Source organism: Suncus etruscus, chromosome 8 (genome assembly GCF_024139225.1).
Source record: "Suncus etruscus isolate mSunEtr1 chromosome 8, mSunEtr1.pri.cur, whole genome shotgun sequence".
NCBI classification, from domain to species: domain Eukaryota; kingdom Metazoa; phylum Chordata; class Mammalia; order Eulipotyphla; family Soricidae; genus Suncus; species Suncus etruscus.
In genome coordinates this window covers 64,575,777-64,590,415 of record NC_064855.1, presented here as the reverse complement: position 1 = coordinate 64,590,415, position 14,639 = coordinate 64,575,777, and the positions used below count along the sequence as shown (strand labels likewise).

Genomic DNA, 14,639 nt, shown 5'->3' with positions numbered 1-14,639 from the left:
AGTTGGCAGCGGGGTTCCAAGCGGGTGCAAGTGTGGGGAGTGTGGGGGAAGCACGCGGGTGCGGGCCTGGCTGCATGGGCGGTGGGTGCTGATGCAGCCACGCGCGGTTGCATGGTGCGGCTGGTGCGTGGGTCGCCTCGCCTGTGCTCCCCAAACCCTCAGGGGTGAGTGATCCCTTTCCAGCCCACGAGCCAGCCGCCGACCCCGCGGCGAGAGAGAAAGTCGCGTGGAGTAAAGAGCGGGGACCGCAGAGCGCTTACATAAGCGGGGTGATGTCACCGCGGGCGGCGGGGCGGCGAGCGAGCCGCTGGGTCCCTGGACCATGTCCCTGTACCGCAGCGCCGCGTGGTTGGCCAAGGGGCTGCACGAATACACCAAGTAAGAGCAAGGCGGCGGGGCGTGGGGTGGGGAGGATTAGGGGGGGACAGGGCAGGCCCAGGCCCGTCACGTGGGGCGCCCTGGTTGGGGCGGGAGGGTTGGCAGGGACGCGCGGGGTGTCGCCAAGCACACGTGGGGCTCCCGGCGCTCAGTGGCTGGGGCATGGGAGTTGGGGGGCGACCCTATGACGTCAGAGGACCCCCCAGCACTTTCCAGCCCACCTCCTTTATTTTCTAGGCGTGTTCAGGGGCGGCTTTGGTGGCTGGCAGTCAAGACCAGGTTTTAGATTTTTAGCTGATAGCCAAGATTCTGACTCAGTCAGTACTTAGCTGGGTTTGTTTTTCCTTTAATAAAATGTGGCATGTTGGACTATAATCTTTGTCTGGAACCTTTGGAGCGTGGGTGTCCGGGCGGGGCTGCCAAGGTAGATGGGTTTTCTTGGTCCCCGGCCAAGTGTCCACCCTGGCTGTCCCCTAGTTGGGCCTCCAAAATCACTGTGTTTTTTTTTGTTTGTTTGTTTGTTTGTTTTTATTTTTTTCTTCTTCAGGGTTAACCAGTTCCATAGAAGGCCAAGGTGGAAGTTTCAGTTACTTGGTGGTTCTGAAACTTGCAATACCAGAATCACTAAGGAGAGCTACAAATAGCAGTTCGGGCCCAGAGTGATATAGTACAGTGGGATAGGATGTTTGCATGTGCCCGACTCAGGGTTTGATCCCTGGTATCCCATATAATCCCCTGAGCTCATTAGCAGTGATTCCTGAGCCTAGAGTCAGGAGTAACCCCTGAGCACCTCTGGGTATAGCCCCCAAACCATAACCAAAACCAATCAAACAAACAAAACCAATAGCAATTCTAAAAGCAAGCTGTACTTACCACTAAACCTTCAACAGTGGGTTGATTCCTAGCACATCATTGGTATCCTGAGCACGAGGAGTGATACTTGAACACTGCCACGTGGCCGGAAAAATAAACAAACAAAAATGGACCCCCCCCAAAAAAAAAAAGAGAGAAAAACAGTGATTCTCTTTGGTTGTTCCAGACTCCTAGGAGTTCTCCATCTTTCAGAGAAGGTTTTATCTGTTTCTAAGGCTTCTGTGGGCAATCATAATTCCTATATTCAAGCCAAATTCTAAGCAGATGCTGCTCCATTCTCCTCACCCCACATCCTAATGAATACATCCTACTAAGTTGGGAGTCCTAGGGCTCCCTGCAGTCCTGCTGGGAAAGAAGGCTTAGGCACCCTGGTGCCTCCAAATACGCACCATCCATGACAGCCTCTTTCAAAGGGGTACCTTCTCACCATGTTAAAAATTTGAGATATTTTAGAAAGCTTTTTTTTTGCTAGTCACACTTGATTTATTAAATAAATTTAATAAAACCTTCACCAGTGCAACATTCCCATCACCAATGTCCCAAGTGTCCCTCCTCCCCACCCCACACCGGCCTGTGCTCTAGACAGGCTTTCTACTTCCCTCTTTCAGTCACATTTTGTTATGATGGTTCTCAGTGTAATTATTTCTCTAACTGCACCCATCACTTTCTGATGCTTTTTTTTTTTGAGACTCAATCTGAGCTTTATTTTTTTAATTTAAATTATTTATTTAAAAATGTATCACATTGTTGACATAACTGATCATAATACATTTGTTTCGAGATGACAGAAAGCAAAGTTATTAAGAAATAGAAAGAGAACAGAGAATTTAAAAAATGGAAGAAGGGGAGAGAATTCATTAGCAGTTATATTTGTGAAACTTATTGTATCAGCTATAAAGTAATTAATGCAATAGCTGAAGATTTAGTATGCCTCCATTTTTTAAAAAGCTTTCTTTCTATTTTTTTTTTTTTTAAAGAAAGCTTTGCCTAACTCTAAGAATTCAAGGAGTGATTTTATTATTTTTTTAAGGAACTCCTGACCTGTGGTAGATGATAATGGAACTTAAAGTTAACCACTTCATACTGGGCTGGGGGCGTGTAGATGACTCTTTGTAGGCTTAAGAAACACTAAGTACAGTGGCTGCTCAGCTTGAACAGAAAGCACTTGAGCTCTGAGGAGATGGCTGGGGATGGGGGTGGGGACTCTAGTTGTGAAAGCTGGGGTTTGACCTCTGATTACCCAACACCACAGTGTTCCCCCACACGGAGGGCTTTTGAAATTACAGATCAGTACTGCAGTCTGCCTCTCCAGGAAGTGGGGTTTGATTCCGTTTGCTTGGGGACCTTTTTAGCACATCACCAAAACACATGTGTGACTCTGGGTGTTGAAAGGACGGAAATGCTCTTCGGCTTTATTTCTTATCAGCTTATGCTTCTAGCAAGTCCTTTAGCTCACTAGCTGATAGTTTGTAAAAATAAAATGCTTTCCCCGAGAGAATGGGATACCTAAAAGCCAAGGCTCACTTTTATCGATGAACTGATCGATTTGTTTGGGGGCCTTGCGTGGCAGTGTTGGGGTTTCTCCCAGCGCTCCACCCTGTGCTGCTCAGCCTAGTGGTGCTCTGTGTGGTCAAGAATATACTTGGTGATGCTTGAGAAAGATTATGTGGTTCAGGGAATCAAAATTCAGGGCCTCAGATATACTGACAGGTGCCATAGTAATTGACCCATCTTCCTGGCCTTGATATTAGTCATAGATTAAATCAGAATGGAATTCTAGTGTTAAGCACAAAGAGCAAGGACAAAGGACAGAGGAAGGGTATGGCATGTCCTGCAGGCTGACCTGGCACCACCCACTTGGCTCACAGCCTGGAGTTTGAGGAAGTGTTTGAATCCGTTGGAGCCACTTCAAGCAAATCAAGGTCTGTTAAGAGGAACAGTTTGGGTGGTCATTCCCTTCTGCTCTCTGCCCTGTTCCCTTGGCTCTGCCATGGCTTGGGAAGCTCCACCATATTCACCCAGAGCTCACTTTTGACTGGACCCCTTGTCACTGACCACTGTCACCTTCCCTTTACCAGGGTCCTGGGGCTCTTTTTTTTTTTTCTTTTTAAGTCACACCTGGCAGTGCTCAGGGGTTACTCTAGGCTCTGAGGACCATATGGGATGCAGGTCAGCCACATGTAAGGCAAATGCTCTGGCCCAGTCTGGGGCTCTTTTTTGAGGATTTTGTTTGTTTGTCTTTGGGTCACACCGGGCAGCACTCAGGGATTACTCCTGGCTCTACACTCAGAAGTTGCTCCTGGCAGGCTCAGGGGACCATATGGGATGCCGGGATTCGAACCACCATCCTTCTGCATGCAAGGCAAATGTCTTTTCTCCATGCTATCTCTCTGGCCCCATTTTTGAGGATTTTCTTGCTGTTCTCTGTAGACCAATCCTTGCTCAATGATGTCACAACTCCTTCCTCTAGGGAAAAACAAATCTTTCCCTTTCTTTCTCATTTTTTTTTCTCTTTTCTTCTTGGGAAATGCCCAGCTGTGCTTAGGCTTCTCCTGGTTCTGTGCTTCTGGTGGTGCTTGGGGGACCATATGCAGTGTCCAAAATAAAATCAGGTTTGTCTATGTGTGGAGTAAAGTCAATCACCCTTGTACTATCTCTCCAGTCTCCTATAAGCCACGTGTAACCAAATATTTTAACTATAATCTTTGGTTATATTTTAAAATGTTGTCCAAGTCCTTAATGACTTAAAGAGGGGCTGGAAAGAGCAAGGAGCTATATTAGGCATTCATTTTCAAGTGCAGAAGGTATTGCTGTTGTTATAAATATAACAAACAATAATAGTAACAGCTATTTATTGTGCTCTATATTTATTTGAGGTGCAGTGATAAATGCCTCACACCCTAAGTCATTTAGGCTACCCCAAAGATGTCACTTATTCCTCATCCCTTTCAAAATAGCTTAGGAGGGGGCCGGAGAGATAGCATGGAGGTAAGGCGTTTGCCTTTCATGCAGAAGGTCATCGGTTCGAATCCCGGCGTCCCATATGGTCCCCCGTGCCTGCCAGGAGCAATTTCTGAGCATGGAGCCAGGAGTAACCCCTGAGCACTGCCGGTTGTGACCCAAAAACCACAAAAAAAAATAGCTTAGGAGATGAGGGTCTTGGAAGGGGACAGCCAACGCATGTGGTAGCACAGCTGTTAGGAGCCAGTGCTGCAGCCCAGGTGGTTCTAGTCAAAGCCCTTGTTGTGATCATTATTTTTAGTTTCAAGTCAGCCTTTTAGAAATGCTTTGGGACAGTCACCAGTCTTACTTGTCCTACACAGAAGCGAGGAGAAGGGTCTTCTCTGAGTTTCCCTGGACAAATTAGGTGACTTATGGACTTGGGAATGAGCACATTTCTCCAACTTTCTTCAGTATGAGATTCCTGCCTCAGTCATGCTGACTTCCAGACCCAAACCCAGCTTGTAAACATTCTTTGGCCTCCTCCCCAGGTCTAGGGCATGCAATTGGCAGTTGCGCTGCATGTACCAGGGCACAGGGCAAGAGACCAGCTGTTGGCAGTGTGCTTGTAAACAGGGCTTGTGGGAGGGTACTGAGCTTCTTGTAAAACCTCCAAGAAGAAACCACTTAGCTCTCTCGAAAGGGATGTAAGTTTTGGGACAACCTCTGCCAGTTAGTTGGGAGTGTGGGCGAAGGAGAGTCCTTGGGACCAAATGCTCTTTATTCTGCCTCCACTGCAGTCAGCTGTTTCAAAACCAGGCACTTCTGGGAAATTAAAAGATAGATGCTACCTCTCAAAAAGAAGAGAAACAGTTAAGGAACTCAGTACTGGCTTGAGTACAGGGGTAAAATGCTTGCCTTGTACATGGCTGAACCCAGTTTAATCTGTGACATCACATATGGTCCCCTTGAGCACTTCAGGAGTGATCCTAGAGCACAGAGCCAAGAGCAAGCCCTGAGCACAGGCAGGTGTGGACTCCAAATAAAACAGCAGTGACAACAGAACTCAATTGTTTTTATATAATATGATGGCTTTAGGTAAATGCTTTGCTGCCATCTGTCAGAAAAGTGTCCTTGTGCAAATGCAAGATACAACTTTACCATCACCCCCAGTGGAAGTGGGTGTTAGCCTTAGATTTATTCAGAGATTCTCAGAGTTCAAATAACTCTCCTCTCCTCTCCTCCTCCTTTCTCTGTTTTCAAACCTGACCTCACAGCATCTATAGACAGTTAAGGGATGGTTTCCCTGCCTTATGGTCTAAGTCCCCATCTTTCCCTCCTAAGATAGGAACAAGATGAAAAAGTTCATCTATCAACAGCTTTACTCAGCAGGAGACACTTCCTGACATCAGAGGTTGTCAGAGAAAGTTATTTCAATGCCAATATTGTTGTTGTTTTAGAGGGCCCATACCCAACTATGCTCAGAGCTTAGGTTCTTTGCTCAGGGATCACTCCTGGTAGTGCTTAGAGACCACATGTAGTGCTAAAGGAAGAACTGGGCTCAACTTTGTACAAGGCAAGTGACCTGAACCTTCCCTCCTGTACTGTCTCTCCAGTCATAATACCAAATTGTTAAACTTGACACCCCAAGTTTAGAAAACTAATGGTCTAGAAACTGTAAGACTGGAAAAGTGGTTTTATTTTTGAGAACATAAAAGTGTAAGGGTGTGGAGGAAACTAAGGCAGATGGGAGGACAGAGAATAGTCATGCCTGTAGTGGAGACTTTCTCCTGCAGTGCTAGTGTCCCCAGATCTTACTGCCTTTCCTGCTTCCAGGAGCGGCTATGAATCAGCAGCTCAGCACTTTGTCCCTGATGATTTGGATGTCCAAGTTCCTGGAAGAGCCTTCTTGGTCACTGGTGGGAACAGCGGCCTTGGGAAAGCAACAGCCATGGAGATAGCCAAGCGAGGTGAGCAGCCTGCTGAGGTGTGTCTAAGATCTCGAGGCCAGCCTACCATCGCCCCCACTAGTGTGCTCTGTCGCACAGGCTGGTCCCAGGCAGTCCTTCCCGATTCAGTCTGGGCCACCATCCTGCTCCATTCAGCACAGCACTGCTCAACCCAATTTCAGCTGAGCACAGCTGCCTGCTTACTGAGCTGTGCATTGATCTTCAAGTGCAGTAGATGTGAGAGAGGCTTGAGGCGCTTTTCTTTAGCCCTGAATTTGTTCACAGGGGAACCAAGGCCTCATATTACCTCAATTTCAAGTAGTAATGGATTCTTGCCAGGTCTGAACACCAGATCCACCAGTGGAATTTAAAAGTCATGAATGTCTGATGCCTGGCTCGCATCTTCTCAATGAAATGGGGGTGGGAGGAATCCACACTGATTGACTGTGAATCCTAGTTAAGAACCAAGGCCCCTGAGTCACTGGCTGAGGCTTTGTGCTTCCTCCCTCCTTCCTTGTCTAGGGCTGGCTTCTGAGAGTTCAACCTGCAGAACTGGAGAGGCTGGGCAGTGGCTCCTGTGTCTTTTCCCAAGCCTTGGTTCTGGGTTCAGGCTCTCCGGTGCCCTGTACATTTTCACATTGTCCATCTTGCTTCAGTGTCAATATCCCACAAATATCCTACTCCCAGAGTCACCCAGACCAAGCAGGGACTATAAATGTCTGTCCTGTCTCACTAGCATCTCTTCTCCAGCATTATCCCCATACAAGCTAGGCACATAGACTGGGAACAGATCACTTTTCAAGATGCTTGAGATATTCCACCCCCAGTCCCTGCAAATCAAGTTAGGCATTTCCCAAGATATGATGATCACTGTACTATTCAGAGCTGTATTTAATTATCTGTAGCAACAGGGTAGGATCAAGGACACCTTAACTCCCGAGAGGAAACGTAGTGGGAGGAGAAAGCAGGGGTGGCTAGTTATATACAGGGTGAGTCCCACAGCCTCCCATGAAATGACCCCGTTTAATCAGCTGCATCAAGTGAAGAAGGCAGGCTCTATGTGGAAGACTTCTAACTGCTGCCACCCGAGCATCCCCTTTAAATAAACCTTGACTGATGATGGCATGGCCTTCACTGGATGATCTGAGTCCACTGATGGATTCATGCACTCAGTAAAGATTAATCAAGTTGTTCTCATAAGTCAAGCTATTGGTTCATAGCTTGAACCCAACATCAAGCTTACCAAGGGGTGGAGTGATAGCCTACTCTGGCCAAGTCCTTCCTCTGGATTTTAAAATGTCCCTGGTGAACAGAGCCCAAGCAATGGTACAGGTCCTTGCTTTGCTTTGAACAGTGATCCAGGTTCAATTTCTGGTAACACATACAGATCCTTGAGAACCCCAGGAGTAGGCCCTGAGAACCTCCAGGTGTGGCACCGGAAAAAAAAAAAGAAAAGAAAAGAAAAGAAAAGAAAAGAAAAGGAAAAAAAAAGAAAGAAATGAATAGGTGGGTTGAATGTGAAGCCAGGCAGAGACCCTTGGTGTCAGAAGTGAGGTGTTGCTAGCTCTGAGCTGGACTGGCATGTCATGTGTTCAGGCCCTTAAACAAAACCAAGACCAGAGACAGACCCCTTTTTTACACGCTCACTGGGTGGATGATTGGGATCTACATCTGGGAGAGTCCCATTGCTAGGTAACCAGTGAGCCTGGTGGCTCCATCTTTCTTGGGGAGGGCAGGTCTCCCCACTTTCCTGCTCACCCACCGTGGTTTCATTCAATTCCACCAGGTGGCACAGTGCACCTTGTTTGCCGAGATCCTGCACGCTCTCAAGATGCCAAAAATGAGATCATCAGGGAGAGTGGTAACCAGGTAAGCTGCTTTGCACCTGCCTAGCGGGGCTTCTAGCCTGGGGGTCATTTGTGAGGAGCTCAACTCAGGGGAGGTCAGTGGCAGTGTGGTGGCCAGTGTTTATGTTTCTGATGAAGGACAGCCTCGGGCAGTGGAAAACTGGAATCTCATTTTGCAAAGGCAGCAGATGGGAGATATGATCCTAGACCTACTTTAGTGAGAAGTATCCAGAGTGACTCAGGAGCTGATTTGCAAGCTGATAAGACACTCAGTGTCCTTCAAATACAGTGATAACAGGAGTTGGAGAAAGAGCTCAACAGGCTGATCCCTGGTACAGTTTGGTACCCCCCCCCCCAAGCCCTACCAGGAGTGATCCCAAACTGCCATGAGTGGCTTCCACTACCACAATAAAAGTCAAAATAGAATAAAATACCTACACTGTGGATTTGGCAACAGGTTTTCAGACCTGGCTTGCCTTTTGTGCTCTTTCTCTTGAAAAAGTTGGAAATAGGACAGGACACATAATTGTGGAGTTCGGTGGAAAATAAAAATATGCGATTTCAGGCCCATGAACACAGAATTCTGAAGCATAGGGACCTCTGAATAGGAGCCAGGTAGTCACAAGGGATGGACCCCCCAAAAAATAACTGGCTCTGCATGGAAAACCTAAGCTATCCCTACCATAAAGGGATAGAGGGGACCCGAGAGGATGACTCCACTAGCAGGCCCTTTGCTTTTATGAAAAACATCCTTTCTTTCCTGTGTTTTTTCCTGTCTCTCTTTAACTTTATTTCTCAGCAGCACACTGGACCCTCCACTGGTGCCCACCCATCGGGGGACCTGTGGCAAGGGAACAGAGTGACTGACCACACCCTACTCTCCTGTGGTCTGAGAGAAATGCCCATGAAAACCCAAACATTTCACCTCTGCTCATGAAGGTGACTGCAATTTTTTCTTCTTTAGTGACATTTATTTCTAAGCTAGTAGCTGCTCCCTTCCTGCTCCCCCATCGTCTCCCTCCATTGCCGTCACTTAAAGGCTGTGTGTGGAGGGTCTCTAAATCTTCCTCTCCTGTCGTAAGCGCACCGCTGCGCGGAGGAGATGGAAAGCTGGCCGTCTGCCTGCTGATAACTTCCAGGCGGTACTGCCCCACGCAGCAGGAATACTAATGCCGGCCACAGCAGAAGGCTCGCCTGCATTCCAGCGCACGGTGGTCTCGCCACATCTATTACCATGTGGATTTATGAGGAGAGAACTGAGATGCTTTGGTTTACACTGCTGAGCCCTTCTTTCATGCCAAGCCCCCGTTTTTGTGAGGACTGAGAGTGATGGGGGGGGGGTATGGAAGGCCTTTGCAACTTCCCCCACCCCACATACCTCCACATTTGGGATTTGGACAGTGCCCAGGAAGGCCCCCTCTCTTTCTCTCTCTCTCTGTGATTCTAGGTACAGGAGCTGTCAGGGTTCTGGCTGAGTGCCTGCATGCCAAGGATGTGCTTTCCCTGACTCTATGTGACCTCCAGGTTGTGTTAAGGAATTAATGGCTCTTCCAATTCCTCAGGAAGCTGAGTCCTGGTTCTGCACATGTGCCTTTCTGAGTCTCAGCTTCCACACCTGCAACACAGACATCGACACGCGAACCCTCGTGAGAGATAGAAGTTCCCCACTGAAGCAGGTGTCCTCCCCTCTCATGGTCTTAGGCCAGCCATGTATGGGCAGCCGCATAGACAGAACAGCATAGATTGAGGGTCCCCAGTGCTGGTTCCTGCTGGCCTTTCTCTTGGCCCTCAGCTTCCTCTATTCTCCCAGAGGAAGCAGATTCCTTTCACCTTCTCTTGATGTTTCATTTCACCAGGCTCCAGGTGGATTTGTATGAGACAGTGCCTTTCCTAAAGTTGCTCACTTTCAACTCTGAGATTATTGAGGGAGGGGTGTTTAGAAAAACCACGTGGGTTGCAAAATGTTCCAGGTAGAATTGAATTTACTTCACTTGAAATGTTTTTTTTTATTTTTTATTTAAAGAACCATGATTTACAACATTATTGAGTTTTAGCTGAGTTTTAGGCATATATATTATTTAGGCATAAATTATACCAATTCCACCACATATGTCAAATTCTATTACTAGTGTTCCAATAAATCATCCCATCTCCGACTTTCCTGCTCCCCCCCAACTGCAACCTTCACAACCACATTACAAAGGTTGATGGTTGCAGCTTAGATCTCATGTTTTCCGTGTTACTGAGTCTATGCTTTGGGTTTATAGCTATACCACACTCCCATCACCAGTATAACTGAATCCCTCATTAGTTCCCTTTCTCATCTTCTTTTCCACTTTGATTTCTTTCCTTCTCTGTCCCTCTCATCCCTAATTCTGGGATCAAGCATGATCTAGGCATCCCCTTCTTTACTAGATTAAATGAAATGTGTTGTTTTTAAAGCATTTACAAAGCTCAGCAGCAATAACAAACCAACAGTTCCATCAAAAAATGAATCATGATAAAGAAAATAGGAGTATTTACTCAATTTATGAGCCTTTGTCTTGGGCCAAGGAAAGAGTGTTTTAAGATCATTAGAAAGAAATTCTGACTAAAGCTGTGGGTTTGATGGCTCAATGAATGGGGAAACTGAGGCAGGGCACAGAACTCTGCATGAGCAAGAGAATTATGGGTGATGTTGGGAATTATTATTTTGTTTTGTTTTTGGACCAGGGGTTACTCCTGGCTCTGCACTCAGAAATTGCTCCTGGCAGGCTCAGGGGACCCTGTGGGATACCAGGGATCAAACCTGGGTCACCCATGTGCAAGGCAAACACCCTACCTCGCTGTGTTATCACTTCGGCCCCAATGCTGAGAATCTTGCCTGTGGGCTCCTCAGGTCTCTCAAACTCCTCCACCCAGGCCTGGTTATCCATCACCCTCACCTGCAGGAGGCATAGGGATACCTCACATTCACTGGCTCCAGCAAAGAAAATAAGTGTGATTCATGGCAGGGTCCAGAAGAAAAAAGATGAAGCAACAACACACATTAATCATCAAGCTTATGACTCTGTGCTGCCATCAGGGAAAAGGAGAGCATTTGACATGTTTCCCCTGCCAGGAGTTCTGAGTCTACCTGGGGAGGGGCCTATGCCCAGAGAGAGCCAGAACACAGGCAGAAACAGGTCATGACGGAGTACAGAGGCAGCTAACATTTTGCCATTACAGCATGCATGCCTTAAGAACAAAATAGGATAAAATCCATACAACATTTGCTGTGGGAAATGATGACACATTCATGAAAAAGTATATCATAGAGCCATTGTATAGATTAAGGTAGAGTTACTATAACAAGAAACCTCTCCTTGGACTAGAATAATGGTACAGAAGGTAGGGTATTTGTCTTCCATGCAGCTGACATGGATTTGATCCTCAGCATCCCTGAATATTGCCAGGAGTAACTCTTCCTGAGCACCACTGGCTGTTACTCAAAATTGAAACAAAACAAACAAAAACCCAAACCAAAAGGGTTCCCAAGGAATCATAAATGGCAGAAACACTTAAAAAACAATACAAAAAAACAAACCTCTCCAAAAACATATTAGCTGTTAAGGAAGGATAAAGAATAATACTGAGTCTAATCCTCTTTCCATTGAAAGGGGACACCAAGGGAGTTACTGTCACGTGTCTTTACACATAGATTGCACTTGCGATATGATTCATAGTCAAGCACATGTGTCTATTATATGTGTTTAAAATATTCCTGATGAGTGACAATAAAATATGAACATTTTATTTCTGAGAACTTAAGACTATACAATTCTATTTTGTTGATTTTGATGACAAGAACCATATAAATATGGGGGTTGCCAGCAGTCCTCAGGGATTATTTTCGGCAGTGCTCGAGGAACCATATTCTTTGTCAGAGATCAAACTGGGGTTAGTCACATGCAAAGATAGTTAGTGCCTTCAACCCTGTATTATCTCTCTGGTCATCTGTCTCTTTATTATTTTATATATAAATGTAATCTATGTATATAACATATAAAATATAGAAATGTTATATATAATATATAATTATATACATAATCTTTAATAAGGCAAAGACTAATTTTTATCTTTTTTTAAATTTTTATCTTTTAAAAATCTCTTTTTGACCTTTCTCACCCTCTACTGTCTTAGAACATCTTTCTGCACATTGTGGATTTATCTGATCCCAAGAAAATCTGGAAGTTTGTTGAGAATTTCAAGCAGGAGCATAAAATCAATGTTCTGGTAAGCTTTCTAAACATACAGAGGCAGACTGTTTCATGTATGTCTTTCATCTGTATAGAGATAGGCTGTAGTACATTAATGGGCATCTGTAGGAGCTATTTAGAGCCTCTCCCATGAGCCTTTTTATAGTGTGGCCATGGCTTAGGTGTGTGAGGAAAGGAAGGCATCCCCTGGGAGACATTGTGGCAGGATGGACACATCCTATTTTCCATGGAATGAGGACTTATGCATCTGTATTCCTGCACCCTGTGAATTTGGTGTATTAAAATTAGAGGCTGGGGTGAAAGTAAGATAAAATGCTCAGTCTAAAGGAATGTGTGGGTCAGGCAAATAGACCTATTTGTCCCACCCCCTTTTTTTTGGTCTGTATGTGGTGCATGTAACTATGGAGACCTGGGACTCAGGTAAGCTGGCACATGCATCTCCCAGACATTCTTCTTGGAGCTGAGCTGCTTCTCTGCCTCTTTTGTTTTGAATGTACTCCAGAGTGTTTTCTTGGACTCATGTCTGCTCTTAGGCTGACTTCTAAATATATGAGGAGCCTTTAAGTGGCACCTAGTCCAAGTTGAGATGTTGTATAAAAACAATTTTGAAGGCTTAGTTTGATAAAAAGTAAATAACCTTATACTATTGCTTAAATATGTTCTTTATTTGATATAAAATATTTTCAACATTTCAAATTAAATAAAATATATTGTTAAAGTGAATTTTGCAGGGTGGGGAAATAGCTCAAAAGGCTGAACAAATGCTTTGTGTTTAAGAGACCTGGTTTGATCTCAAGCACCTGGTCCTCAAGCACAGAGCCAGGTGTGACCTCAAAACAAAAAAATACCTTTTTATCTCTCTGTTTATCATATTTTTAGGGAGGGAGTAATAATACAACTGGTGGGAATTTGTTTTGCACATGGCTGACCCAAGTTCAATCCCCAGCACTACATGGTCCCCCGAACCTGCCAGGCATGATCCCTGCATGCAAAGTGAGGAGTAAGTTTTAGGCAATTCTGGGTATGGCCAATTTTTTTTATTTAAAAACTTTGGGGGGGAATTTATGGGTCACACAACATTCAGGGTTTATCCTCTGTGCTTTAGGGGGTTGTGGTGTTAGGGCTCTAACATGAGCCTTTCAAATGCACAGCATGCTACACATGCACACAACCTGTTGAGTTCTGGCCTTGCTGTTGACATTTTTTTTTCTTTGTTTGTTCATTTGCTTTGGGGGCCCTAGCTAGTAGAACTTAGTGTTTACTCCTGGTGATGCTCAGGAGATCATACAAGGTCCAGGGATTAAATGGGCTCAGTCAGGCAAGGAACTGAGTGCCTTAACCCTGTCCTATTCTTGCTGTCCCCCTGGCTTTTATTTTTTAAACACTTTAATGTGGGTATGCTCGAGAAAACTTGAAGTTCTTTTGTTTGTTTGTTTGTTTCTTTTGGAGTCACACCTAGTGGTGCTCAGGGGTTACTCCTGGCTCTGCATTCAGAAATTACTCCTGGCAGGCTCAGGAGATCATATAAAATAACTGAAGACTGAATCAAGGTTGGCAACCTGCAAGGCAAACACCTTACCTGCTGTACTATTGGTCCAGTCTATAAATTTGAGATTCTTAATTCTGTTGGAATGCACTGGTCTAAACCAATTCTTAGAAAGCTTTACTGTGATTAGGTTGCCCACATGAGCCCTCTGAACTGGTCTTCTCAGCCCAGTTCTCTGGCAAAGCCATCTAAACTGATGGCATTTTTCTACTGGGGGAGATTTGGAATGAAGGAACAGGTAAACAGAACTGTCATCATTGGTGATGAGGCCAGTGGTGGTGGCTAAGGGACCAGCTTTTCTTGCCCTATTTCCTTTATTTTGAACTGGGAACTGTAATTTTTAGATCAATAATGCAGGCTGCATGGTCAATAAAAGAGAGCTTACTGAAGATGGACTTGAAAAAAACTTTGCTACCAACACTCTAGGTAAGTCTAAATTTTTTAAATTATGTTTTGCAAAAATTAATCAGATACAGATTATGCCATAGAAGAATCAGGAAAACATGGACCAACATGTTGGCTTCTTGGCTAATTACATTTTCTTTGTCTATCCTGTATATACTTTACTTCAGCAAACACTGTCTTTTCTTGTTTTTGTACTATGTTTATTAATATTCAGCTTTACTATAAGCTTTGCTCAGGACTCAAAGCCATAGCAGTAGATACATTACTTGGGAGTGGAGAACTAGTTCTAGGGTTAAAGAATATAAACACAACTGCAGTCAAGGAACCTCCAGACAGGGCTGATGAAGGTACAATGATGAGACAGGAAGAATCAAGAAGGGCAGTTAGTTAGAACACAAGACCCAGCTGGAATAACAGGCCAGTGGTACTCAAAGAAGCTGGAGCCGGAGCAGTCAGATGTTTG

The 14,639-nt window shown here is 45.2% G+C and overlaps 1 protein-coding gene across 1 annotated transcript in view; it reads left to right on the top strand.

Moving 5' to 3' along the window:
- The first annotated feature begins 284 nt into the window (after positions 1-284).
- The window catches only part of DHRS12 (dehydrogenase/reductase 12), a 31,172-nt gene continuing 16,817 nt past the window's right edge, over positions 285-14,639 (top strand). The window contains exons 1-5 of the mRNA XM_049778825.1: positions 285-378; positions 6,028-6,161; positions 7,927-8,009; positions 12,149-12,241; positions 14,116-14,197. Of these exons, the coding sequence (XP_049634782.1) occupies positions 323-378; positions 6,028-6,161; positions 7,927-8,009; positions 12,149-12,241; positions 14,116-14,197 (448 nt within the window). The 5' untranslated portion in view covers positions 285-322. The remainder of the gene's footprint in view (positions 379-6,027; positions 6,162-7,926; positions 8,010-12,148; positions 12,242-14,115; positions 14,198-14,639) is intronic.